Below are 27,790 nucleotides of genomic sequence, written 5' to 3'. Positions count from 1 at the left end.
TCATAAGATCTATACCGTATCCTAAGATATATTTTAAGACTATCTTACGATTTGACACTCCCAACAAACAGATTAAAAAAAACAATCAAAAATTCCAAAATAGCATCTTTTTTTTAAACGTAAAAGTTTGCAATGGTACTGAATATTTCGTCAGTCTCACCACTCCCATAATTGTCCCAATGAATGATTTGTCATAAAGTCAAAAGCATACCCAGCAAAAACATTAAATATCTCGATGGAATCATACTAAGCTGTAAATTCTCCTGATTTATTTTTCTTACTAGATTGACATAATTTCTTTTTTTAATTTTGACATTTTTTTTTTTTATATTTTTAAATTTAGTCGGGTTCGTTCTTTCATGTTACATTTGCTTTGATAGAAGAGCAATCTTAGAACAGCCTTGGCTTCAGAACGAAAATGAGTTCAGATTTTGTTTCATCGGGTGTTAGTGTTGCTGTAATTACCCTCTTGCACCCTTTGGGATATTCAAAAGTGTTGATACAGGTAATTATTTAATTTTATTCCAGGCATTTAAGAAAATATTACCATTTGATAAAGTGAAAGTAGAAATGCAATATGATTTCGAATTTACTCGGAAGGTCAGCATAGTATATAAGAACCACAATAACTTGATGGCCCTTAAATCGCAGAAAATTACAGTTCTTTGATATTTCTTCAATATTTTTCACGTAATAATTTTGCAAATAAGACATAGATCGATCAAAGACAAACAGATCGTCAACATGTCAAACGGCATGTTTTATTTCATCCTTCAACTTGGTTCAAGTTAAAATTTTAGAGACATGAGACATATTTCTGAAATGACATTAAATTGACAATAATCTATAGCGTATCTTCAATTTTTTGGCTTTTGGATATAGAAATCAATTAATTTACATAGTTATATATGTATGCTGCTTTAATGTTGAACCAATTATATCTGATTCTCTTCCCAGTTAGGACATGAACCTCTGGCACCTTACTTATCAAAGGAGCTATTGTGGCGGAGGCCCCGACATTACTACCCAACTGTCTTTTCATACAGTAAGTATGATATTTGTTTCATAGACTGGATACTGACCACCATAAATTTCACTATTTGAGAGAAATATAAAATCCATTGCAAGGGATAATCAGTTGTTTGGTATAGAATTTATTTTGCTGAATCAAATTACACAATTTTATAAAATCCAGCTTTATATACAAGAAATATGCTTTTGTTTCTTTTATTTGAACCATAAAAATATCTTGAAGACATACCACACAAAAATATATCTATATTAGATTTCAAAAATTTGTAACCCATTGATTTTTAGTTCGTCACATCAAAAGACAAGATGGATTTTTTGGTATATACAGAGGACTTGTACCAAGAATTCTGGAAGGAATTGTGGGAAGTTATGTTACACAGAATGTGACTGGGGTAAGGATTTGTTAAATAAAATTATGTAGTGTTCTTACACTTTTCAGTTGATATTTGCATTATACACAGTTGTATTTTTCCCATGAAAGAGCATTGCAAGTTTTGTGTTTTATTCCACAATAAACATGATAAACTAAGAGTTATCTTCTTCTTGGACTTTGTCAGAGAAAATTGGAAAATGTACATATACAGAGCTCTTTGTGTCATAGAACCAGTTAAAACCGGTATGAAGTAGGGAGATCCAGCTGTTGCCACTCACTCAATTTCATGTAACTATAATGGTGTAAACAGTATGTTTCAAAGTATAAAAGCATTTAATTGAGAAAATTCAAGTATATTAAGCATTATGTGAATATTTTGTAGATCTCTTTTGCAAATAACACACTGTAGTGCAGACACATTATGTGCTATCAATTCCGACATTTTATATGTAAAAAAAACCAAAGGCACCTGAAATATGGATATTACTACTAACCCCCCCCCCCTCCTTTATGATATTTTTTTTTTGGTGGCAATAATTTCTCTGAAATGTGTGAATTCCCTGTCTATCTCATCCCTCTTTCAATTTATGTAATCGTTTCACGCATTTTGTAAGCTTTAGAGATTGGCCTTCTACCGGTATAATAAAATGCACAAGGTATGAAACAAAAATTTGTAAACAAACAGGGGGTCCCCGTTTCGGGGCACATTTTCCAAGTAATTGCAGCGTTACATAAGGAATTTTGGCGAGCAGCAGGTCAGGGAGATGTCATACTACAAGTCTCTTCAACTCAAAACCCATCTCATCTCTTTTATTTGACACAATCTTGCGTGCGTTGATTGGATAGGGCTTCATCTCTTCCACTGGCAGCCAAAAAGGAGGTCGCAGAGTACGAATTTGTTGTACGCGCCATGTGATTGGTTCGCAAAGACATTGTGTTCGTAAGGACTTAGTCTCGGGATCATCCGAATGGTCTCGGGATTATTCGTGGACAAAATTTTTGTTTCATACCTTGTGTATTTTATTATACCGGTAGAAGGCCAATCTTTTAAGTTTACAAAAAGCGTGAAACGATTACTTAAATTGAAAGAGGGATGAGATAGACAGGGAATTCACACATTTCAGAGAAATTATTGACACCAAAATAAAAATATCATAAGGGGGGTAGTAATATCCATACTTCAGGTGCCTGTGATTTCAATAATCTGTCAATGAATAAAGTATAAAAAAAAATTGCCTAGCTGTAAATCCAGAGCAACTTCTTGCATTGACCAACAGTTCAAAAGATGAACGGCTTTTGTTGATATTTTTAGCTGTGTAGAATTGTGTAGAAAGACATCACTGGATGTAACAACACATGTAAGATGTTACAAGACCTTTTCATTTAATTTATGTTACTGACACTTTGACCTTGAACTTGATCCCTTGTCCTTGAATGTGATCTTTGAACTGCTCTTTAAAACGTTCAGTACTGGTACTCTCTTTGATAGTATTTGACTTTGAAAGATAAAGACTTGATGAAGATTTTCAATATTCTTTCTTATTGGAAGACTAATCCTCTGCAGGACTGGGAATTGTGTATTGTTGGTTGCTTCGTCCTCAGCATGTTCAGGATGCTGCATTAGTCATATGCTGTAGTCATAAAGTAATGCTACTAGGAACATAAACTGTTCTAAAATCTCAGCATACTAAACAAACCTCATTAAGTGCACACAGTCTAGCGTTCTAATTAGTTAATGTCAAAGCTTCAGGCTACAAACGTCTGATTGTTTTTCCTCGGAACAATGTACATGTACTTAAGGAACTATATGACGTTTCTCAGTTACATATACTCGCCTATAAGTCGGATTTTTGGGAGTCAATTTTTGGTCCAAAACTCTATGTTCAACTTAGAGGCACGTCCAAAGAAGATTGGTATTTTTCTGGGCGGCGTAATGTAGTGTTTTTTAAACAACTCTGACGATTATCATGGACTACCACACAAATGATTATTGTTCACAAATATCTAGACATATTGTATTGTTTATGTATTTTAAAATTATGTATAAAGTACAAGTATTTACATATTTTTATCTAGTTAAAAATTATTTACATAACAGTAACTAATACTTTCAATTCAACTAATCTATCGTTTATCGGTAAAATTGAATTACGAACCCGATTTAATATACCGGCTGGAATATATTTCATAAAAGATTGAATATTGTTAACAGATAATTTAGATCACCATTCTTGACTCTTAGAAACTCTATTATTGATACAATGAATTATACCGGAATCCCACAATAACAGTTTTCGCGAGGGGTGCACCACTAAGTAAACACGATATGTCAGGTACTGGTAATTAGGAGACCATAATTGCTTAGGTAAACAAGGGATCATTGTCCATAATAAATCAAGGGTTGCGTTTAAACCCCAAACAGATATGGCTTGGATATTGAGCACCTCATAATTATTAATTTCTCAAAATATTTTTTGAAACATAGGTAAAAACACTAGAGCATTGACTTGAAATTGTCAACCGATTCTGACAAAAATTTGTACCGACTTATAAGCGGGTCAATGGCAAATTCCTACAAAATAACCTTAAAAAATACAACCGACTTATAGGCGGACCGACTTATAGGCGAGTATATACGGTATTTCTGGTATTATATAGTTCATTTACATCCTATATTTGTTTCTAAAAACAAAAAAACTTGAGGTATATTATCAGATCTGTTTTAAAGTTAGCGTATTTTGATAGTTCCTGGTTGTGGCAAGTAAGAATGTGAAGACAATTTGTATTACAGAGGGTTGTATGCATGCATATGAAATGAAAACCACCAAGTTACTGTAGCAAAGGGAGAAAACTCTTTGAATCAACTGGGAATTGAACCCAGAACCCGTGTGTTATCAGTTAGATGATCTAACTAGGCCAATATACGAAGTTTGATAAAATTACTAATTTACATGTACTACTACTATAACATAAAATTTAATTTAAGGTGGCTCACTACACCCAGAAATAGTTTCTCAAATCAGTACGATGATTAAAAGATATGATGATATACAATAAGTATATACATGTATGCCAAAAAGGCAAAAGATATACAAATTTTAAAAACATGATTTTCAAAAAAATTATTTCAACACATATGAACAAAAGACTCTTCCAATTTGAACTCTAGATCTGCGGTTCACCAGCCCAATGCTTTAACCACTGAGCTATGATGATAGACAAACAAATCGATTGATACAAATAATTTCACAAAACTTTTGAATCGCCATCTTGTGACGTGGTGTCATACAGAGTATAAGCTTTAGTGTAGTGAGCTACCTTAAACCTATTTTTAGAAGTCACACAAGAACTCTTCTTATCAAGGAGATGAAAAAATAGTTATTAGAAAAAAATGTTAGAATTAGATATGACCTTATCAGTTAATTTATCATACATATCAAAACAAGCTTAGCAATTCAACATATTCAATGAAATAAATGTATTTAAAATTCTAATAAGGCCTGCATTGTTTTCTTTTTTCATCAGTATCTGAAGAAAAAGTACCCAATCAACAAAGACGAGCAAGGTCCAGAAGTTATGATATTTTTCAAACATTTTGGCATGCAGGTATGAAGTTGTGTTACAATGTATTTATCAGTTAAATGTACTTTTTTATATTATGTATTGTTCCAAAGTTTCCTATAAAAGGGAGTTGGGGTTAGTATGCCAGGCAAGGTTAAAGGGAAAGGCAACCCAAAAAAAATTTTACATGATAAATGATAGGATTAATTATATGATAAAGATTTGTCATACTATTCTTTTGATATACAGCCTAGATAAGCTTCAGTACTAATTCTAAAACGTTAAAAATTGAAATTCCTGCCATCTATAGACGCTGCCATGATGCGGAACTCTTTTGTATTCAAGACCACAAAAATCAATAATTTTGACATCACACCGTCTATTCCGGTTAAATCCTGGAACACTATACAAGGTGTAGAAATGAATCACTTTTACTTTATTCTCGCACGATGAGTAACAAATTGTGTCTCTCACTGGTTTGGATGATAACTGTCTATCATTGGTTTGGATGTCATCAGCGTGATAGGAAGGAGGAGTACCTTGATAAAATCCATGAATCTGAGCAAGCACACGCTGTACTCTTTATTACATACAGTCCCGCTCGGACAGAGGTTAAAGCATGGGTCACGTTAACATTTGTACTGCAGTAAACATTGTTAGAAATGATGGTTATGGAGATGAACGGCATTGCTATTAATTAAACATTTTGATTTTCTAACAGGCTTCTCAAGAGATAGCCGCTAAATCTCTCGCTATTGTTGTCAGCCAGCCACTACAAGGTAAGTCAATGTGTTATTTTGTAATTAGAATCCGGTTCTACTGCATTAATAATCCTTTCAAGTTTGAATTTAAGTTCTTTTTGTGCTGTCCATTGTGCAAACATTGCAAGATTTACAAGCACTGTATTCTGAGTATTAATTAGTAGAAAATATAATATCCTGTAGTACTTAGCAGTGTGCCAGTAATATTTAATTTGCTCTTAAGCTGGTAATGTTTTGAAAATCTTGATTATTCCCCTTTTTCAAAATCTTTCTCAATATCATCCCACCTCCACATTTTGAAATATTTTTCAGTGATAGCTCTGAGAATGATGGCACAGTTTGTTGGGCAGGAGACATTGTACAGGTGACTCACTGATCAAACTTCAAACTATCTGTTGTGTTCTGTTATTCAATATGGTACGTTTTTTCTTGGAGGCTAAGGAGAAGACACAAATAAGATGTGAATAACAGTCTTTTTTCTATTTCAGGAATATCTTTGCTTCTATGATGGAAATCTATGAGAATGAGGGAATAGCAGGTTTCTATGCGTAAGCTAGGCTGTATATTTCATATTCTACACAACTATTTGATTTTATAGCAAATTATACATGCACTACATCTTAGGAACAGACATGTGTATTAGATAAGGATGTCAACAAGTGCATAGAACATCCAGTCAACAATTATCAATACTGACACTTTGTTACTTGGGTTGGGGTTTTTTTTGGGGGGGGGTGGGGGGGTATTACAATTTCTTCAACTTTTAACAGATTATATGAGATTTATTAATTAACTTGATATTCAATTACAGACTCTTTAATTGATGCTTGAGCTTGGAATTTGATATTGAATTTGGGATAAGATTGCATGTGACTGTGCTGCAACAGGCAAATAACATGTGCTCAGTGAAATGTCCTATTAAAGTTAAAATTTAATCAAGATATATTCATGGTGTACATTTACTATGTATGGGTTACATGTCACTGAAATGTTTTCCAAAAGTTTGGAAATATTTTAAATGTAGAAGTGAATGCCAGTGGTTGCCTTCATACTATTTTTCAGTGCAAAATCACTATAGTTACATCTAAATGTATGTTTCCCCATGTTTATGACAGAAATTCTCAATTCAACTGCAAAGATTGAAAATCATGAATTTATACAAATGAAAGTAAATAGTAAATGAAGTGTGAAGATTACAATGAAACAGGGTTATACAAGAACTGATCAAGATGATGTTGTTCCATTATAGTACCAGTAAATTGTTAAAGTACCTAGTTAATTAATTGAGCACCTAATTAATGATAAAGTACCCAGTTAATTGATTGAGCACCTAGTTAATGATAGAATATCCAGTTAATTGATTGAACACACAGTTAATGATAGAGTACCCAGTTAATGATAAAGTACCCAGTTAATGATAAAGTACCCAGTTAATGATAAAGTACCCAGTTAATGATAGAGTACCCAGTTAATGATAGAGTATCCAGTTAATGATAGAGTACCCAGTTAATGATAAAGTACCCAGTTAATTGATTGAGCACCCAGTTAATGATAAAATATCCAGTTAATTGATTGAACACACAGTTAATGATAGAATATCCAGTTAATTGATTGAGCACCCAGTTAATGATAGAGTACCCAGTTAATGATAAAGTACCCAGTTAATGATAGAGTACCCAGTTAATGATAAAGTATCCAGTTAATGATAGAGTACCCAGTTAATGATAAAGTACCCAGTTAATGATAAAGTACCCAGTTAATTGATTGAGCACCCAGTTAATGATAAAGTACCCAGTTAATGATAGAGTATCCAGTTAATGATAGAGTACCCAGTTAATGATAAAGTACCCAGTTAATTGATTGAGCACCCAGTTAATGATAAAGTATCCAGTTAATGATAGAGTACCCAGTTAATGATAAAGTACCCAGTTAATGATAAAGTACCCAGTTAATTGATTGAGCACCCAGTTAATGATAAAGTATCCAGTTAATGATAGAGTACCCAGTTAATGATAAAGTACCCAGTTAATTGATTGAGCACCCAGTTAATGATAAAATATCCAGTTAATTGATTGAACACACAGTTAATGATAGAATATCCAGTTAATTGATTGAGCACCCAGTTAATGATAGAGTACCCAGTTAATGATAAAGTACCCAGTTAGTTGATTGAGTGCCCAGTTAATGATAGAGTACCCAGTTAATGATGAAGTACCCAGTTAATGATAAAGTACCCAGTTAATCGATAAAGTACCCAGTTAATGATAAAGTACCCAGTTAATTGATTGAGCACCCAGTTAATGATAAAGTACCCAGTTAATCGTTAATCAACAGAGTACTAAATCATGATAAAGTACCCAGTTAATCAATAGACTACCTTGTTAAGCAATCAGAAAGATGACCAAGTGAACACTTAATTTTTTTTCAGTTTGACATCACTAAAGGTTGAATTGTATATTTTCAGTGGCATTGTACCGAGGCTGATAGGAGATGCCCTCGCCATTATCCTCATCAACTTGGTAGCTGATGTACTCAACAGATACTTCATCACAGAAAAGGTCAGAGTTCATACAAATGATTTCAGCATGTGACAAATATACATGTGGGAATTGATTACATGTAAACTCGGTCAGTCTCATATGATTAAGAGTGGAAAGGAGTGGGGGGGTCCACCTCACATTCCTCTCACCTGCCTTCTTTCCTCCTCCCATTCCCATCTCTCCCTCCTTTCTCTCCTCTTATTTTGTCCTCTCTCTCTCTCTCTCTCTCTCTCTCTCTCTCTCTCTCTCTCTCTCTCCCAAGTATTATTATGTATTACCTATATGGTGTTCATCTGGCAACATTCTCTGAAAGTTTGAAGAATACATTACAGTACCCTTTCTATGTTTTATAATTCTGGTTTCTTGCTAACAAACTAGCTTACAAACACATTGTAAATCTCACATTGCAAGGTTTCAGGAAGGCCTTGTGACTTGAAAAAGAAGACAAGCAAATTCTGAAAGCAATTTTTGATTATGAAACAAACAATAGCTTTTTGGAGGAAAATTTAAGAACTTACTTTTATTTCTGCCCCCCCCCCCCCTTCCCTATTTAAAGAAAAGGGATACTTTGATTTTGTATTTGTCACTTAGTCTGTTACTTGCCTAAATGTTGTTCAATTGAATACCTATGAGCTGTCAATGGTCACCAGGTGTTCTGTTGTATGTGTGTGCAGTTGTTCATGACTAAAGTAGATGTCCAATTTGTTTTAAAGGTCACAGGTTTCTGGCTTGTATCTTCCAATTGAATCATAACTAGGGAAAGAATGGTCATGACTATTTGATGTCTATTTAAGTTAAAAGGTCAAAGGGCATTACATATACTGCTGGGGTTAGTGTGTAAACTTGTTTATCCAGTCAATAGACTGCTATCATGTATGAACATTTAGCAGAAAACAGGAAGTTTTCTTCTGCCAAGTCTCAAAAACAATACACAGCCAACTGTTATACACTTACACTCTATTCTCGTACATGTCATTATTACATATTTTACTTATTTTAATGAAGCATTGATTGGCTTGCTATTTAATTTAACAGATGACATTTAAGTTGCCTCTGTTAAGAATATTATGAATGGAAAGTTACCTTAGTGGGTCTGGGACATGTTTGCTTAATACAAACCCCCTCTTTCGTGAATTCAGAATTATTGTAGATTTTGGTAAAAAGTGAGAATTTTTATGCTTGAATAAAACAATCTCTTGTCTTTTCAGGAATACAAATCTTACACATCCGCCATTAGTAGTGTGAGTATTATATTTACTAGCAGTATTGTGAGTGATATATTTAGTAGTGTGATTGGTATGTTAGTAGGGTAAATAATATAATATTTATGTTTTGATTATATTTTCCTGATTTATTCACGAATCTGACAGTATACAATTATTGACTGCATCCGAGGATAACAGCTGTTTTGTTTGACCCGAGAATGGATCTGCTGAGGGCAACAGATCTGTTCGAGGGTCAAACAAAACAACTGTTGTCCGAGGACACAGTCTATAACTGTTTTGTTATACACCTTCATTTTTAGGTATTTATTATATGCAAATGGTTCATTGTCTTTTAACAATTCAGAGTGATTGCGAAAAATTATCAATGTATCCACTAGTTTAAAAGAAAACATACCCAATATCCTAATTATTAATCAATAATTACATTTTTTTTTTATGTTTATGTTTTTCATCACACCTAATAAATTCTGTATTTCATCATCTGTAAAATCAGTGAGCCTCGCCATTACAGAAACAAAGCAGCAGATCGTGGATCACATGACTTGCGTAGCCAATAGAAATGGAGCAGACTATTGCCTGGTCAACAGTTGTAAACTGTTGACCGGTCAATTGGCCATGAGTGTGAGAGTTGATTTAACAGTTAAAATGTTTGTTCTATAAAATTGTATTAGTTTTATATATTAAAAAAATAAAGGTGTATAACAATATACAATTATTGCATGCCTACTCGGGAAACGATCTAACCTATAGCCCCGAGGAAGTAGTAATGACCCAGAAAGCTTTTCGTAGGCTGAGGACAACAGTTTCCCAGGTCTTTGCCACTACCGAGGGGTAATAGTTTTGACTGTTTTCCTAGTAGGCATGAAATACTTGTTTTATTACCTAATATGCTAATTGGGCAATAGTTTCTTATGTGACCTGGAAACCGTTTGTCGTGTGATTGGGAAATTAGTTTGTCACATGTGTGGGTAAATAGTAAGTTGCGTGATGAAATATATCACCCCAGCTAATTTTGTGTACCTTTCTCTGCCAATTAAAGTTGGAAAACAGAGAGAGAAAAAAAGTAATGTCAATTTATATAGTAGATTATGTAATAACATTATGTGCCTGTTTTGATATCCCACACAGCTCGGGATACAGAGGCAGCAACGGGAAACGTGTGTAACACAATTTGATGAACTGTCTCAAAGATCATTTGTCAAGAGAGTTAGATTACATGGCACTATAGTGAAAGCATGAGGGATAGAAATTTTGTATTCTGTTTTGAAATTATAGAAGATGGATATATTGTAGTGTAATTTCACTGTCACACAATGCATCTCACAAAGGCATGTGTACATATTGACAGAGGGAGTAATAAAAGTGGTGTTTTATATATGGTGTATATAAGCCATTGTATGATATTCTATATAAAACAAATCTTTATCCAGCAGCTGTTGATTAAATGTTGTTCTTCGTGGCCATTGATTGCAATAAAGAAGATTCTCTTGATATTTTCAGCTTTTTGTTACCCAATTTACCTATCCCTTTGAAGTTGTTTCTAGGAACATGAGTGTGAAACCAGCAAGGTAGGCAACCCTGCATTAGATCCATATAAATGTATACATTTCAAACAGTATTTTATATATTTATTTTCATATACCCTCGAGAACTGCTTTGAAATTCTATATTCACTATATTTTTGAAAGATTCTACTGGAGTATTTTATATATGCCATGAATCTAAGTTGATGTAATTTTAAACAATTCAACTGAAAGGGGGTTTTTTTGGGAGGGGGTGTTAAGGCATTCATCTTACTCAATGCTTATTTCACAATTGTGACTGTAAAGCTTGCATGATTAAACAGCTACTCAAGTAAAACTGGTACTCCAATTTACAAGATTTTATACTAAACTAGAGTAATATGTTGATGTTGCTATCGTTAGAACAAGTGCAGCAACATGTACATGTGTGGATCTAGAAATATCTCCATGGGGAGTGGGTTTTACACCGTACAATTTTTCCCAGGGTTCCAATCAAACCTTTTTTTGCAACTGGAAGTGCATATTGATAGACAAATGTATTATTTTCTAGCAAACTCGAGGGGGGGGGGGGGGGGGGTTGCATTCGGACCCTCTTTCCAACCCTCTATATCCACATGCCTGACATAGCATCTGCCATTGGAATTAAAATATTTAATTTAAATCTCGCAACAGGATCAAAAACTCAGTGAGGGTTCTTTAGTGTGCCAACGCCTGCCACAACAAGGGACCTCCATTTGTGTGGTCATATCTGAAAAAGTCCCGTGATATGCACTTCTAAATGCTGAGCGTTTGGCGAAGGAGCAATCAATACCAATGTAAACGTCTTAGGTTTGATGCAGCCATGGCACAAATAGGGCCCAAACTTATGACCTCCCAATTACGAAATGGACACCTCAGCTTTGATCGATATCACATTTTATCATACATCCAATGTACAGGAAATCATAAGACTAGGATGAAAATGAGATAATCGATCCAAGTTCATAATCTCAGGTCAACAAGATGTGACTAGATAAAATCGACAGTCTAGGATTATGGGCATTTTCTTTGGATGCCAAACATTCTTTGTATGTTTATCCTGAATTTTCTCTGTCCTAATCTTATGGCAGTTCCTAGCACTCATTATTGAATTCATGTGTCTGTGTGTCTTTTTTCCAGAAAAGTGTGTAAATAGAGTTCTAGTACTGCTGTATTTGTACATACAGTACTCCTACTGAATCCGATTATACGAGCACTTAACAACAAACTTTCTGTTTTTAGGTTACAGGCAGCAAAAGATATGCCAGATTACTCAGGATGGGTGGACTGTTGGAACACACTCAAACAGGCTGTAAGTAGTCATATAGAATACTGTCAAATCATTTGTTTTAAGGGACATGCCCAAAGTATGAAAATAATACAGGTTCTTATTATTTGATTTTTCAAGATAATAAAAATCCGAGAAATTCATACAACACATAGAAAAAATATTTCTGTTTTAATTTTTTTTTTCTTTTAAAGAGTTTACAAGTTCAGTTCATATAAGATATCAATTTTAAGATGTACATTTCAGTTTTAAAGATTTGCTAAAATTTAACAATTTAAACAGAACTATAAATATTCACATGAAACATAAGCACTAAAACTTCATAGCTCAAAGCAAATACTTCACACACTTGATATCTGTCAGTTCATTGTGTGCAAATTTAAATATTTTGTCTTGATTGGAATCCGCCCACAGCATTTTCATTTTGAAAATGAGTCATATCCCTTTTAAAAAGTCATTCTTGGAGGTAAACCCAATTTTCTTGTGAAAGCATTCAAATAAGCCGCTGCCTTTTATTGTGTCTTTAGGGTGTTATGTATTTTTTACTGTATGGGTCATGGTCATCAATTGCAACTGCACGTCTGGACATTCAAATTCTTCATTTTTATTGAGGATTCCTCAAGTTTGATCTGATCAACTCAACTTGGTATGGAGGTTTAAATGGCATGAAAAACAGAACTCATTGTTAATAACTCGGGGAGCATTTTTATTGTAACTGCAGCATCACCGGTGACACTTCACATCTTTCATTTGTGATTTTAGGGCAAGCTGAAGAATGGTTCGAATTTGTTTATACGGTTCGCAAGGAGGGATCGCTAGTCTGATAAACAAGGAGGGATCACTAGTACACTGTATGATGAACATTTGAGCGAGAGGAATTATCAACTTATATTATTTCTAGGCAGATGACATGTTTATGTTGTAATTTTGATGTGTAAAGATTTCATATTATAGTAATGGGCAATTATACCAATAAATTTTTAACTTTAGCATTTTCTTATTTACAAATATCTTTATATTTGTATGTAATTGAACTGACCTAGGTCCAAAATTTCTTCTTCTTTATTCAACATTTTCATTATAAATGTATATAAGAGTATATTTTTAGAATAAATGTGTATTATTTCTAATCACAATATTCTTCTATTTGGCTTGGTTTTTTCCTCATCATTTTACTAATAAAAGTATATTTCATGACTATGATATAAGTTCTGTAGTATTGTTGTAGAGGAATAAAGTTCGAATTTCAACGCTCAGAAGTGGTACATTTCAATCTGACAGCCATCATAAATTGCATTGTTAATTTGAAATCTGAGCATCTTGAATACAAACTAACTAATTTATAAAACCAATATTGTGAAATTAAAATAATCTGATAACAAAACTTGTATCTAAATGCTGAAATTTTTAAAGAAATCTTCAATACTTTCCTGTAGTTTGAACTAGATTGTGATGTGCATTAGTCTTCCTGCTGTCTATTGGTAAGGCGTTCAGACCCAGGAAACTTTACAAGACACTCTATGTGAATAATTATAATGAGCACTATTTTAAAGTCTGTCACCAAAAATTGTCAAATGTATTTTCGGTGTAGACCTTTATGTACATTCTGATTTTTTCACCATAGCAACTTGGTGCTGGTGATTGTTGTTGAGTTTTTTGAGTTTTTTTTAATTGTGTGATTACAGATCTCTTGTGTTTTCTGTTAACACAAAATTTGATCATCAACAATTTTGATTAAGGGAGGATTCTTTTAAACTTACATGAAAGTGAGGCTTGATTCAGGGAATTCAGAAAGTTTTCTCGCAAGGACTTTGTGTGCATTTTAGTAATTAATAAACACATTCACAATATTTGTTTCTCTTATGTAGCGTAATGGTTTGGTATTATGGGTTACATGTCACGAGTTTCACTCTGACAAAGTCGTGTTACCTCTAGTGCATGGTGACCAAACACTTGCCATGAGAACTGCAATCTTTCCATCAATATTGTTGTATTCAATGCTCTGAAATACATACCGTATAAGCAGAATTTTTAGCGAGGATTTAATTTTAGCATTTTTAGTGAGAGAAATGAGGTCACTACAATTTGATATTGCTAACATTTATTCACATCGGAGGTAGTGATCTTTACTGGAATTATAAAGTCACTAAAATTAGCTCGTGTTAAATGTATACATGTATGTCCATTCTTATGAAAAGTCACAATATTTGTGTCTTGCTAAAAATTCCACTTATACGCCCAACAGTATGAGATACAACGACAATTATGTGCTCCAGGTAGAGTATGTAATGTTAAGGGAGAAAATGCAACAGAGCGGATTGGGATTTGAACCCAGGCCCCCGGAATCTCTTGTTAAGTGCCATACTAACTGAGCCACCAGTGATCAAACCCGTCTGACCACCATAAGTAAAGAAAAGAATCTTGTCAAGGAAATGGTAAACATTTACCTAGATGCCTGTTCTACAAGAAATTGGCTAGGCCTGTAACTCCTGCAGGAATCTTAATTGTATACATTACCGCATGCTTGGGTCTGGTCAGGTACTGTTTGTATTTCCAACACTTGTCAAGCTTTATCTTAAAATTGTTCAAGTCCTTTACACCCACAACCCAGTCATGTAGACTGTTCCAATCATTGACGACTCTTTGCAAATGAATACTTTTTGGCATTCAGGCGGCTGTGTCTTTTCAACAACTTTTCTGGTTCTGTTTGTATTGGACATGAGCTGCTGCTTCTCTCTGTCAACTCTGTCTTTCCCATTCAAGATCTTGTACACTTGAATCATATCGCCCCATTTTCTTCTGTAGTGCAGAGATGGTAGCTTAAGATGTTGCAGCCTTTCTTCATAGGGGAGATTCTTGATGCGATTGCAAAGCTTCGTTGCTTGTCTCTGTACCCTTTCTAACTTGTTGGTATCATCTGCAAACTCCTGTATCCAAGGTGCATTGCCGTACTCAAGTGTTGGACAAACCATCGTTGTATACAATTTCTTGACAACTGTGCTGGCCTTTGTAGTGAACGTCCATTTGTTGACTCTGGTGGCTTTCCCTACAGCATTGTTGATGAAACGACAGTTTGTTGTCATCCAATACACCAAGGTCCATCTCCGCTGTTGTTTCCAGTTCTCTCTGCTGTCCGTCGTTGTCTATCATGTTGTAACAATGGTTAGGGTTGTTTTGCCCTAGGTCCATCAAACTATATTTGCTTTTGTTAAACTTGAGTTGCCACTTATCTGACCACTCTGAGAATCTCTCCATGTTGTCCTGTATTCTTGTCGTCATTATCTGTGGCTGCTCTCTCATACATCTTCATATCATCTGCGAATATACAAGTCGCACAACTCGCTGCATCCGGGAGGTCATTTTTGAAAATTGACAAAGAGTAAGGGTCCAAGAACGCTACCTTGTGGAATCCCACTTGTCACATCAGACCACTTGGACATGGTGCCATTGATGGATACCCGTTGCAATCGGCCCTTTAGGAAGTTGGTTATCCATGCGCTGATGTTAACTCTGATGCCATAGCTTTCAATCTTGCTTGATAGTCCCTTGTGCGAAACCTTATCAAACACCTTTTTGAAATCTAGGAAGACGGTGTCGAGGGGATCTTTTCTGTCCAGTGCTGACCACTCATCCAGGCACATTAACAGCTGTGTTGTACAGGAGTGTCGTGGTATAATATCGTGCTGCTCGCCACAAAACAAGTCATGACTAGTCATTCATCACTGCATCTCTCACTTTCTTGAAATGAGTGAAACCTGGCCCTGCTTCCACTGTGTCGGTAGATGTCTGAAGTCTAAAGATCTTTTATGGATGGTGTTGAGGGGTGTAGCAATGCAAGGTACCAGGTCTTTCAACATTCGTGAATGAAATCCATCCGGGCAGATGACTTACTAATTTTCAGTTTCTGTAAATGCTTTATGACAGTTTCTTCCGTGAAATATGTGTCTAGCAATTCTTGCCTACCAGACCTATCTTCCATTTCTGAAACGTTTTCCACACCTCTCGTAAAAACACTACAGAAAAAGCAATTCAATGTATCTGCTTTAGCACTGTCATTACTGAATAATACAGTGTTCATCCTTTAAGACTGCCTTCCACTTTTTACGGTCAGCTTGGATTTCGTATATTTCTAGAAAACCTTTCGGTTAGTCTTTACCTCCTATGCAAAGACCTCCTCGAAGTTCTGATGTAGTTCTCATGTGTAGTTCCTGAGCTTGTTTCTTGCTGTAAAGTATTTCTGATAGTCGTAAGAGGCTTCGGTGTCTATATAGTGCTCCCACGCTCGCTGCTTAGCCTTCACCAACCTCATGCCCTACTTGTCGACATACGACTGTCTCTTCTTGTTTCTCCTCCCACCACTAGTATGAGTCGGAATATGGTTGTGTGTTGCGTTTTCCAGATAGCACTAAAAGAGTTCCATGCCTCTTGTGTGTCCTTTAACTCAGAGTTTCATTCCACATTCGAAAGAAGGTCCCTCATTCCATCATAGTCACCTTTATCATATTTGTACTGATTTGTTTTTGGTGGATACAGTCTTGACTTTACATTTGTACTTGAAAACTAGAGTGCACTTGTCACTGTTTCCTACCCGTGTTAAGTACTGCAAGGAACTGACTACATTCTCCTCCACTGTTAACACCAGGTCCAGCACTGATGGTCTTTGGTCCCCTCGGTACCTAGTTGGTTTGTTTATGTGTTGTATCAGGTAGCAATCTCTCATACACTCTGTAAACTGGTCACTATCTGAATTATTTCCATCTCTTGAAACACAATTCTCCCAGTCAATGTTGGGGTAATTAAAATTCGAAAACAATTATCAAGTCATGATTCAAATATTTGTTCGATATTCCACGTTGTAGCGATTCTAGGTTCCTGTCATTGTCACTCGACCCCTGTGCTTGAGGGGCTCCGTTGTGGCTGCACCCTGTCGAGGTTGTTCCTCCTGCAGTGGCTCCGCCTCCTGCAGCGACCGTATACCCTTCTGAGGTTGCACCACCTTTGAACCGCAGTGCCCTACCCTTTTCTTGTACAATTCTTCTCCCCTGATAAAAATGTCAGTCTCTCCTCTGTCTTTCCTTACTCACTACCTCTTTTCTCAATTTGAATATCTCCTCTCCCTGCAGTCTTGTGAGATCAGGTCCTATGTAGACATCGTTGCAATCGCTATTGTCCTTCAAAATCTTCTCGTCGTTGAGGATGTCTTTCCTTGTTTGCACACTGTCACTCTAAGTTAGAGTCTTTAACATTCGCTATCTTATTCAACAAATGCTGCAAAACACTTTCGAACAAGTATAATTACACTGTCATTATCGATTTTACCTGATTCAGAACGCTTTGTTATTGATTACATTTGCCAGTAAAGTGAAGTGTATCCCAATTCCTGTGCCACTGAAACAAAATAAAGTTTATCATCCTCCTCTTCACCACAAATACTACAGAGACTGAATATATGGCTATTGTATACAGAGAAATATTCACCTCCGTTTTATTTTCGTCCCCTTCGCCCTCGTTGTCAATGGCCGAATTTAAGAGTAGGCAAAACTGTTTTCTCTCATTTCTCTCTTTTAACACAACTATGTCTGGGCGAATTTAAAACGGGGCGAAACTGTCTGCAAATGTAGAAAGGCGAAAATAACACGGGGCGAAAATAATCCTGTATACTATGCATACTCAAATTGCATCCCGGTAATATCTTGTCTTGGACTATCAAACTTGGTCAGTTGATGCATTGGGGGGGGGGGGGTCACAACCCAAAAGTAGATGATGATGACCGATATTGGGAATTTTACAGCTATTTCTAGTCAAATTTATTCTAGGTCATATCTTTCACGCTTTGAGATCTAGGGTCAAACTTGGTCAGTTGCTGCATCTTGGAGAGTTGCGGTCAAAACGTAGGCCATGGTGACCTCATTTACAATTGAATGGCTATGCATAGGGAAGTCGTGTATGGTCTGTATTTTGCACACTGTGTAACCCAGGATTGTCGGATCATGTCGGTCGATGTTTCTTTGGTAACGGTTCCAAAGTAGTTGCAAATGACAATGTGGAAGTGGTACGTGTAGGAAACGTGTGAACGCAATAGGTCAACACGTTTTGGAAACACCTCCATATAAACACTAAACAAGTCATTAATTAAAAGATTTTAAAAGTATATGCTGACATTTGGTCGTATATGTTTTATCTATGATAACACTGCAAGGTAGAAATTTCATTGATTTTTCGGTGTGTATCCGGGTAGCACTCTCGCTTCTCACCGCTATGACCCGATTCGATCCCGGTGATCAGCAGTGTTTGTTTGTAAAAGTATATGTGTGAAGAGTTATCGTTATTTGTTAAAATATTTCCTCTTTTTTATATTGAATTATCTTTCTTTACGACTTAGACTTCAAACCCGTTTAGAGTTACCATACTTAATTCGAGCACGTACTTCCTGTTTACCTGTGAGTGTGTTTCACGCATCGGTCGATTGTTCCAATCATTCATTTTCTACTTAGAGATAGCACACACTGTAAGTAGTCTTTTGCAGTTCATTATAATGATTCCCTTAGCCTTTGAATACATATTTACTTTATTTTGGTTTGTTAGCTATTCTTGTATATTATATTTAGAAGTGGCATACATCTGAATATTTTCTATGGAACGCCGTTAGTGTCATATGCATCTTTCACATAAATGTACGCACTTAACAAATTTTTCTACGGAAACAAGTTTGTGATAAAATTAAATCCAAATTTTGACTATTTTCTTTTTGTAACATTTCTTAAGTTTATTTTTGATTATTTATTTATTCATTTGTAATTTAACAGTATGTTTATTACTCCCTTTGCTTGTTTCAGTCTTTTACCACACATGAAGTACATAATAAAGACTACGCACCGTCCTATTGTGTCTTTGGTTAAACTATCTGCAAAAGTAATGGCAGAATAGTAAAAGAAGTGTTCCTATCAAGATGTCTGACGCAGAAGACCGGCTAAGTAGAATAAGAACTCTAACAAAGAAAGGACGAGAGTTTTTCTACAGTAGGCTAGAGTCTTACGTTAGGGATGTCGATAAGTCCTGGAAGGAGTTTGAAGACATTTTAGTGAATTTCGATGAATCTTCCACAGACATTAAATACCTCCGAAAAATTGAGACAGATCTAGAGAAGGCAAAAAAGCATTATGTCATGGATACAGATGTACTGTTTTCCTTTTTTAATCGTTGTCACACGGAAGAGAGTGAAGTGGAAATGGAGAAACATTTAGTGAAAAATGAAAGATGTCATACAGTGATGGATAATTTCAGGGAAAAGATTAAAAATCTACTTCTTGATGCGGCTGAAATACTTTCCGAAAGATATGAAACTAGATCCGAAGCTACCATTTCTAGCCGACACAGCAGTATAAAATCAGAATTGAGGAAAAAACGCATGCAAGCCAAAGCTCAACAGACACGACTCGCCTTTGCCGAAAAACAAACAGAACTACAAAAGGAAAAGAATTTACTTGAAGCAAAATTAGATCTTCTTGAACAACAAAAGGAAGTAGCTACCTTGGAGGCGGAGATCCGGGTGCTAGAAGATAATGATTCGTCGCGTGGGCTAGAATACTTTCCATCGAGATATACAGAACTAATGGTGTCTTCAAAAGAGAAATTTACAGCTGACTTTGTGAATGGACAAACACGTTTCAGTGATATTGAAAGTAAAGAAGAAAAGAAAATTGACATTCATGATAACATCCTATCACCACCTAGACGTGAACCGTTGAATCCGTATGCATCCGAATTCAGACCATGTTCACACTCTGGAGTCGCCACAGACTTAACGCAATTTCTTCTGAAGAAAGATCTTCTTCTTTCCCGTTTTAGTTCCTTCAACGATCGACCAGAAACATACGAAACCTGGAAAGCTACCTTTAAAAACATCACTAAAGAGCTGAATGTGACGCCATTTGAGGAAATGGATTTATTGGTGAAATGGTTGGGACCCGAATCACGAAAGTTTGCCAGCAGTATGAGAGCTTCAAATATCAACAACCCATTCACAGGATTACGTCGCATATGGGATCGTCTTGAAGAGAGATATGGCAGACCCGAAATGATAGAAACTGCCTTGAAGCAAAAACTGGATAGTTTTCCCAAAATTTCATCCAAAGAGCCAAAGAAATTGTACGATCTCTTAGACATTCTTACAGAAATTGAGTCTGTCAAAGAAAATCCGACATATGCGATTCTTCTCTCATATTTCGACTCATCGTCTGGAGTTATTCCCATCATCAATAAGCTCCCTCATGGACTGCAAGAGAAATGGGTTTCCCAAGCTGCCAGATACAAGAAACAGTTTAATGTTCCTTTTCCACCTTTTGGATTCTTAGTCAACTTCATCCGAGAGCTCAGCACGACGAAAAATGATCCAGCTCTTCAATATGAATGTTCAGAATCATCTTCTACATCGAAAAAACGACAACAAGAAAGTAAAGGAACTACAGGATCTCTTTCTGTTCATAGCCGTAAAACGGAGTTAGCAGGGGAAGACGAAGAAAACAAAACTAACACTAATTCAAGATGTCCAATACACAAAGCAGATCATACATTGCATGCATGCAGAGCTTTCCGTGCGAAACCGCTCCAAGAACGAAAGGATATTCTTCGTGAGCATGGATTTTGTTACAAGTGCTGTATGTCCAAGCACCTTTCTAGAAATTGTAAGGCGACCATTAAATGTGATATATGTGGAAATAAGCGTCATGCGACAGCGATGCACCCCGATCAAGGACCCAGCAATGTGACAGCCAGCGTCAGCACAGTTGCAGATGGCGGGGAGAGGAAATTACCAACAAAATCAACAGTGGATAGTAAATGTACTGAACTCTGTGAACAAACGCTCTGTGGACGCTCTTGTGCAAAAGTTGTTCCCGTACGAGTGTATCCTTTAGGAAATAAAGATAGCGCTGTCCGGATGTACGCCATTATAGACGAGCAGAGCAATAGAACACTCGCCAGATCAGAATTCTTCAATCTTTTCGACACACACAATGAAACTCAAACGTACACTTTGTTCTCATGCAGCGGACGTTCTATCTGTAGTGGAAGAAGAGCATGTGGTTTTGTTATCGAATCTATTGATGGCAGCTATCAGATAAACCTTCCAACTGTCATAGAATGCGATGATATACCGAACAACAGACAGGAAATTCCAACACCAGAAGTGGCAAATGCATATCCTCATTTGTCAGAAATTGCTAGTGAACTACACCCTCTTGATATCGACATGGAAATTCTTCTCTTAATTGGACGTGATCTTGGAGATGCGCACCATATTATTGAGCAAAGAATAGGCCCATCGCAGTCACCATACGCGCAGAAACTTGGTCTTGGATGGGTTGTCATCGGAGAGGTGTGTCTAGGCAGAACTCACAGACCAGAGATTGTTATCGCAAACAAAGTAACAATTTTACCAAACGGTAGAACTACTGTATGTGATCCGTGTACAAGTAACATCGCTGTTAAGGAAATACCATGCATTCCTGAAACAGATCTTATTGGAGACTCTGTATTTCATACAACTGAATACGATGACCAACCTGGACTATCCATAGATGATAGATTGTTTTTGTCTATGATGGATCGAGAACTCTATCGAAATGACAGTGGACAATGGGTTGCACCGTTACCGTTCAAGGAACCAAGACGGAGACTCCCAGATAACAGGCAACTAGCTGTTAAAAGAGCTCATATTTTGGACGTGAATCTAAAGAGAAACCCAGAAAAATGTCTGCATGCCACCACATTTATGCAGCAGATAATTGATTCTGGTCATGCTGAACGTGCACCACCAGTCAATGAAAGGGAGGAGTTCTGGTACTTACCTATTTTCAGTGTGTACCATTCCAAAAAGCCAAATCAGATCAGAATGGTTTTTGACTCGTTCGCTCAGTTTAATGGTGTTTCATTGAACAATGTCTTGCTCTCTGGACCCGATCTTACAAATAGCTTACTTGGAGTGTTGATGCGATTTAGAGTTGAAAAAATAGGCATCATGGCGGACATCCAGCAGATGTTCCATTGCTTCAAAGTAAAGGAAGACCATAGGAACTACTTGCGATTTCTGTGGTATGAAGATAACAACCCTCAAAAAGAGTTAGTGGACTATAGGATGTGCGTTCATGTGTTTGGTAACAGCCCCTCACCTGCTGTTGCCACATATGGCTTGCGAAGAACAGCACAAAATGCGGAAACTACATTTGGACATGATGTTCGTAGCTTTGTAGAGCATAACTTCTACGTGGATGATGGCCTTGTCTCCCTACCATCAGTCAAGCAAGCAGTGAGTTTGATGAAGAGGACACAACAAGCCTTGATTCAAGAAGGTGGACTACGATTACACAAAATTGTATCAAACAACAGCGATGTAATGAACAGTTTCCCTTCAGAAGACCTTGCAAAAGATCTAATGTCTTTAGATCTCACAACAGATGTGCTCCCTATCCAGCGAAGTTTGGGGATGAGTTGGGATTTAAAATCCGATTCGTTTACATTCAGAATCTCAGCTGAAGAAAAACCATTTACACGTCGTGGGTTACTTTCAACCTTGAATAGCTTCTACGATCCTTTAGGATTTTTAGATCCTGTTCTTATCAAAGGCAAGTTGCTTTTGAGAAAACTGAATGCTGAAACAACAGATTGGGACCAGGTTTTACCTAAAGAATATGAAAAACAATGGACTGATTGGAAAGAACAGATGCAAAGCCTTGAGACTTTGTATATTCCTCGACAGTATACTACTTTGCCGTTAACCTGTTCCATCAGACAAGAAGTGCATCTTTTTACTGATGCTTCTGAGGAAGCGATTGCTGCAGTTGCCTATATCAAATTAACGGACGCCGATGGCAACCAACAACAAGGTTTCTTACTTGGAAAGGCTAAAGTTGCTCCTAAGAGTGCTGTGACAATACCACGCTTAGAATTATGTGCAGCAGTTCTTGGCATTGAAATCGCCAATATCATAAAGAAACAAATGAGTATCCCAACAGAAGAATTTCACTTCCATACAGATAGCAAAGTGGCACTCGGCTACATCTGTAACAACACTAGACGGTTTTACACTTACGTAAGCAACAGAGTGGAAAAAATTCGTAAAGCTTCTGTTCCAGAACAATGGAATTATGTTCCATCTGAATATAACCCAGCTGATGAAGCAACCAGGTCATCATCAAACAGAATTCTGACAGACACCACATGGCTCAAAGGACCAACCCGCTGGTTTACCAAACGTTTAGATCCAGATGATACGGAATATTCTGAACCAGAGAACCTTGGTCCAAATTATAAACTTGTGAATTCAGAGTTGGATAAAGAAATTAGACCAGTGATATCAGTCATCAAATCATGCGTAGATCTGACAACTTTTGTATCTGGATTAAAAAATTACTCAACTTGGAAAGGCTTGGTTGGAGGAATAGCTCATCTGAAACACATTGCCAGAAGCTGGAGTGGGCAACCGCCATGTAAAGGCTGGCATGCTTGTTCTAAAGCTAAAGATATACATCTTCTACAGGAAGCTGAAAAAGTGATCACCAGGGAAGTCCAGAAGGAAAGTTTTGCTGAAGAAATTGAACAATTGCAAACAGGACAACCAATCAAAAAAGGGAGTACCATATTGAAACTCAATCCTTTCATCGATTCGGATGGTATCTTGCGTGTTGGAGGCAGGCTCAACAAGGCTTCCCTTGATGTTACAGCAAAGAATCCAATCATCATATCGGGTAAACATCACATTGCAAAATTGATTATACGACACTACCATGACCTCATGAAACATCAAGGACGTCATTACACAGAGGGGGCGGTACGAGCTGCAGGTTTTTGGATAATTGGTGGAAAGCGCCAAGTGTCATCCATCATTTTTCACTGTGTGACCTGTAGAAAGCTGAGACGGTGTGTAGAGCATCAGATAATGGCAGATTTGCCAAAGGACCGTTTAACACCAGGTCCTCCATTTTCAAGCGTTGGTGTTGACACATTTGGACCAATGCAAATAGTCACCCGTCGCACCAGAGGAGGTCAAGCCCATGGAAAACGTTGGGCAATTATGTTTTCATGCCTTACGTCTCGTGCTGTACACATGGAAGTGATCGAAGATATGACCTCATCATCATTCATCAACGCTTTAAGGAGGTTCATTGCCATCAGAGGACATGTAAAGGAATTTCGATCCGATCGAGGGACAAATTTTATCGGATCAACAGAACACCTAGGGGTAGATGTCATCAACATTGAAGATGGACCTATCAAGAGATTTTTCCTCGATCAAAGATCAGTATGGATCTTCAATCCACCACATGCTTCGCACATGGGCGGAGCATGGGAACGCATGATAGGCCTGACACGACGCATTCTGGATACCATGTTGATGGACAAAGCAGTCAAGGCATTAACCCATGAAATACTCACCACCTTTCTTGCAGAGGCTAGCGCAATCATCAACTCGCGACCACTGGTACTTACCTCATCAGATCCTGAATACCCTCTGATCCTTACACCCAATACACTTCTTACCCTGAAAACAGACAAGGGAGGGGAACCTCTTGGACCTTTCAGTGAAAAAGATGCATACGCGGCCCAGTGGAAAAGAGCTCAACATTTAGCTGATATATTTTGGCAACGTTGGAGAAAAGAATATCTCGTAACCCTACAAAATCGGAAACGATGGCCAACAAACCAGAGAAACATAACTGTTGGTGATGTTGTTCTTCTGAAAGATGACGGTGTTCATCGTTGCGACTGAAAAATGGCTGTAGTTGAACGTACATTTCCTAGCCATTCAGACAAGAAAGTACGTACCGTGGAGTTACGTGTGATTCGAGATGGACAAACTGTGTATTATATTCGTCCTGTTACAGAACTGGTTCTTTTGTTACCCGTGTGAACATCATGACATTTTGATTTGCATATGTATTTCCTTTGAATTATTGAAATTCTTTACAAGAGACATATAGTGATATCTCCCGATATCAGACGGGGAGTGTGAAGAGTTATCGTTATTTGTTAAAATATTTCCTCTTTTTTATATTGAATTATCTTTCTTTACGACTTAGACTTCAAACCCGTTTAGAGTTACCATACTTAATTCGAGCACGTACTTCCTGTTTACCTGTGAGTGTGTTTCACGCATCGGTCGATTGTTCCAATCATTCATTTTCTACTTAGAGATAGCACACACTGTAAGTAGTCTTTTGCAGTTCATTATCTTGATTCTCTTAGCCTTTGAATACATATTTACTTTATTTTGGTTTGTTAGCTATTCTTGTATATTATATTTAGAAGTGGCATACATCTGAATATTTTCTATGGAACGCCGTTAGTGTCATATGCATCTTTCATAAAATTAAATCCAAATTTTGACTATTTTCTTTTTGTAACATTTCTTAAGTTTATTTTTGATTATTTATTTATTCATTTGTAATTTAACAGTATGTTTATTACTCCTTTTGCTTGTTTCAGTCTTTTACCACACATGAAGTACATAATAAAGACTACGCACCGTCCTATTGTGTCTTTGGTTAAACTATCTGCAAAAGTAATGGCAGAATAATATGGTAGTCGCCCGCTCGGACATGTGGGTTTCCTCCGGGTACTCCGATTTCCTCCCACATAATGACCCCCTAGCGTCAACATCTGTGCATCAAAGGACTCCATTGGAAATAAGTTTTCGTGCTTTCATGGGTTATCCTTGGTATTTGTGTATGTATATTTGTATGTATATACCGAATAAACATTTATACCTCTCTTAGTAGAGACTAATGGACAACCTGTTCATCTCGACTATTATTAGTCAAAAGAAAATTGAGGTTATTGGCCATGGAACACCAGTGCCACCAACTATCACCATCAATGAAAAAAACCTGGAAGTCGTCAATCAATTTCAGTACCTGGACTCCTAGATACAGCCACAGTCTCATTGGACACCGAGATAAAAAAAAAAAAAAAAAAAAAACAACAACGCATCGGTAAAGCCGCAACAACTTCGGCAAAACTAACCACACGTGTCCAAGACCAAGTCTACCAAGCTTAAGTCGTCAGCAGTGAATTTAGGGCAACCTACACACATCAAGAGAGGGAAGTGCAGGCTCTCCACATGAGATGTGTACGTAGGATACTGGTATCACCTGGCAAGACAGTCACCAACAACGACGTAATATACACCCTTCTTAACTATAGACGCCTTCACTGGATAGATCACGTGAATCGCATGGATGACAAACGCATACTAAAAGACCTCCAAAACAGGCAACGGGCAAACGTAAGATACATGTAGGTCGCCCACAGCTCCGATTTAAAGACACACATGCATGCGTGACATAAAGACATGCGACACTTACAGCTGGGAAGTACACGAAGCAGACAGAACAATCTGGAAACGTCTTGTCTCAAAGAGTTGCATCATCAGCAAACATATCAATATTTGTATTCTTTACATGCAAAGGTAAATCATTCATGTACAATAAGAATGATAATAAACCAAGCACGATTCGATCCAGATTAATTGTTTTCTCTCGATTTGTCGATGAAAAGTCAAAATCACAGGTATAATGAAGGTTTATTATTTATTAACGAAACAGAAAATATCCGTAGTTTATACCAATAATGATTTACATTTGGTTCCGAATAACAAATAATTTAGAAAAGAAATTCTTAATTTACTTCGAAACGGCCAAAACAAAAGGGGATGCTTCCAGAACAGAATTATTTGCACTGGCTTAATATTGCTCCGTCAACGAGTTCCCTACAGGATCAGAGACTGTCCGAACAACTGATGGTGCATGCCAGTGTAAATAATTTTGTTCGGGAAGCATCACCCCCTGTTTGGATGAATGCCAACTCTTTGTACAATTACACTGCCTCTGAACTTACTCCTAGTGAGAGTTTGATGACTGATGAAGATGAATACATTAAGCAGGTGAGAGCAAGAAATGTGCAAACCTTGAGAACTGGTCAGCCTGCTTTAGCTAAGGGGCATAAAATCCATTTGATTATTGGGAGAATGTGCACATTGGTAGTGCTCTGTCTACCCACCTCAAATAGTTACTGGAATGGTCTTCTCACCCAAGATTCTCTTGGGGACATCGTCATACACCAAGACAAGGTAATGAAGAGAATGAAGGAATATGACAAGAAAATAACTGAATGTGAGACCAAGACTGGAACCCTAACCCAGCTGCGTGAACTTCGAGAGCAGGCCCGCGGGGGAGAAGAACCCACCAGTAGTTCAGCTGTGGACGAGGGCAGTGAAAGCTCATTCTCCTCCATGTCGTATCCAAAGATTGACACACCGAGTAGCAGATCAGAGGTGAAAGTGATCCATGTCAACCAGGGGAACATGGATACCTGATGTTTCACCCAGCTTCTGGCCTACATCAAACGACTGGTTCTGTCCCTTGCCAGGCAAGGGTGACCACTCAATACTCCATATGCTTCAGCAGTCAAATG

General features: G+C 37.0%; 2 protein-coding genes across 2 annotated transcripts; both read left to right on the top strand.

The window, feature by feature from the left end:
- The first annotated feature begins 217 nt into the window (after positions 1-217).
- LOC125673306 (mitochondrial carrier homolog 2-like) lies at positions 218-14,172 on the top strand. The gene is made up of 12 exons (XM_048909835.2): positions 218-505; positions 958-1,045; positions 1,318-1,424; positions 4,931-5,011; positions 5,688-5,745; positions 6,040-6,091; positions 6,216-6,275; positions 8,192-8,285; positions 9,476-9,508; positions 10,994-11,061; positions 12,277-12,346; positions 13,085-14,172. Exons 1-12 carry the CDS (start codon positions 419-421, stop codon positions 13,139-13,141), a joined length of 855 nt encoding a protein of 284 aa, XP_048765792.2. The 5' UTR covers positions 218-418; the 3' UTR covers positions 13,142-14,172.
- Positions 14,173-19,271: 5,099 nt separating this feature from the next.
- Positions 19,272-25,088, top strand: LOC130053620 (uncharacterized). The gene has a single exon (XM_056160983.1). The coding sequence runs from the start codon at positions 19,272-19,274 to the stop codon at positions 25,086-25,088; it is 5,817 nt and encodes a 1,938-aa protein (XP_056016958.1).
- The last annotated feature ends 2,702 nt before the right edge of the window (positions 25,089-27,790 follow it).

This window comes from Ostrea edulis, chromosome 3 (assembly GCF_947568905.1).
Source record: "Ostrea edulis chromosome 3, xbOstEdul1.1, whole genome shotgun sequence".
NCBI classification, from domain to species: domain Eukaryota; kingdom Metazoa; phylum Mollusca; class Bivalvia; order Ostreida; family Ostreidae; genus Ostrea; species Ostrea edulis.
The sequence above is the reverse complement of the archived record's forward strand: the minus strand, read 5'-3'. Positions and strand labels throughout refer to the sequence as shown.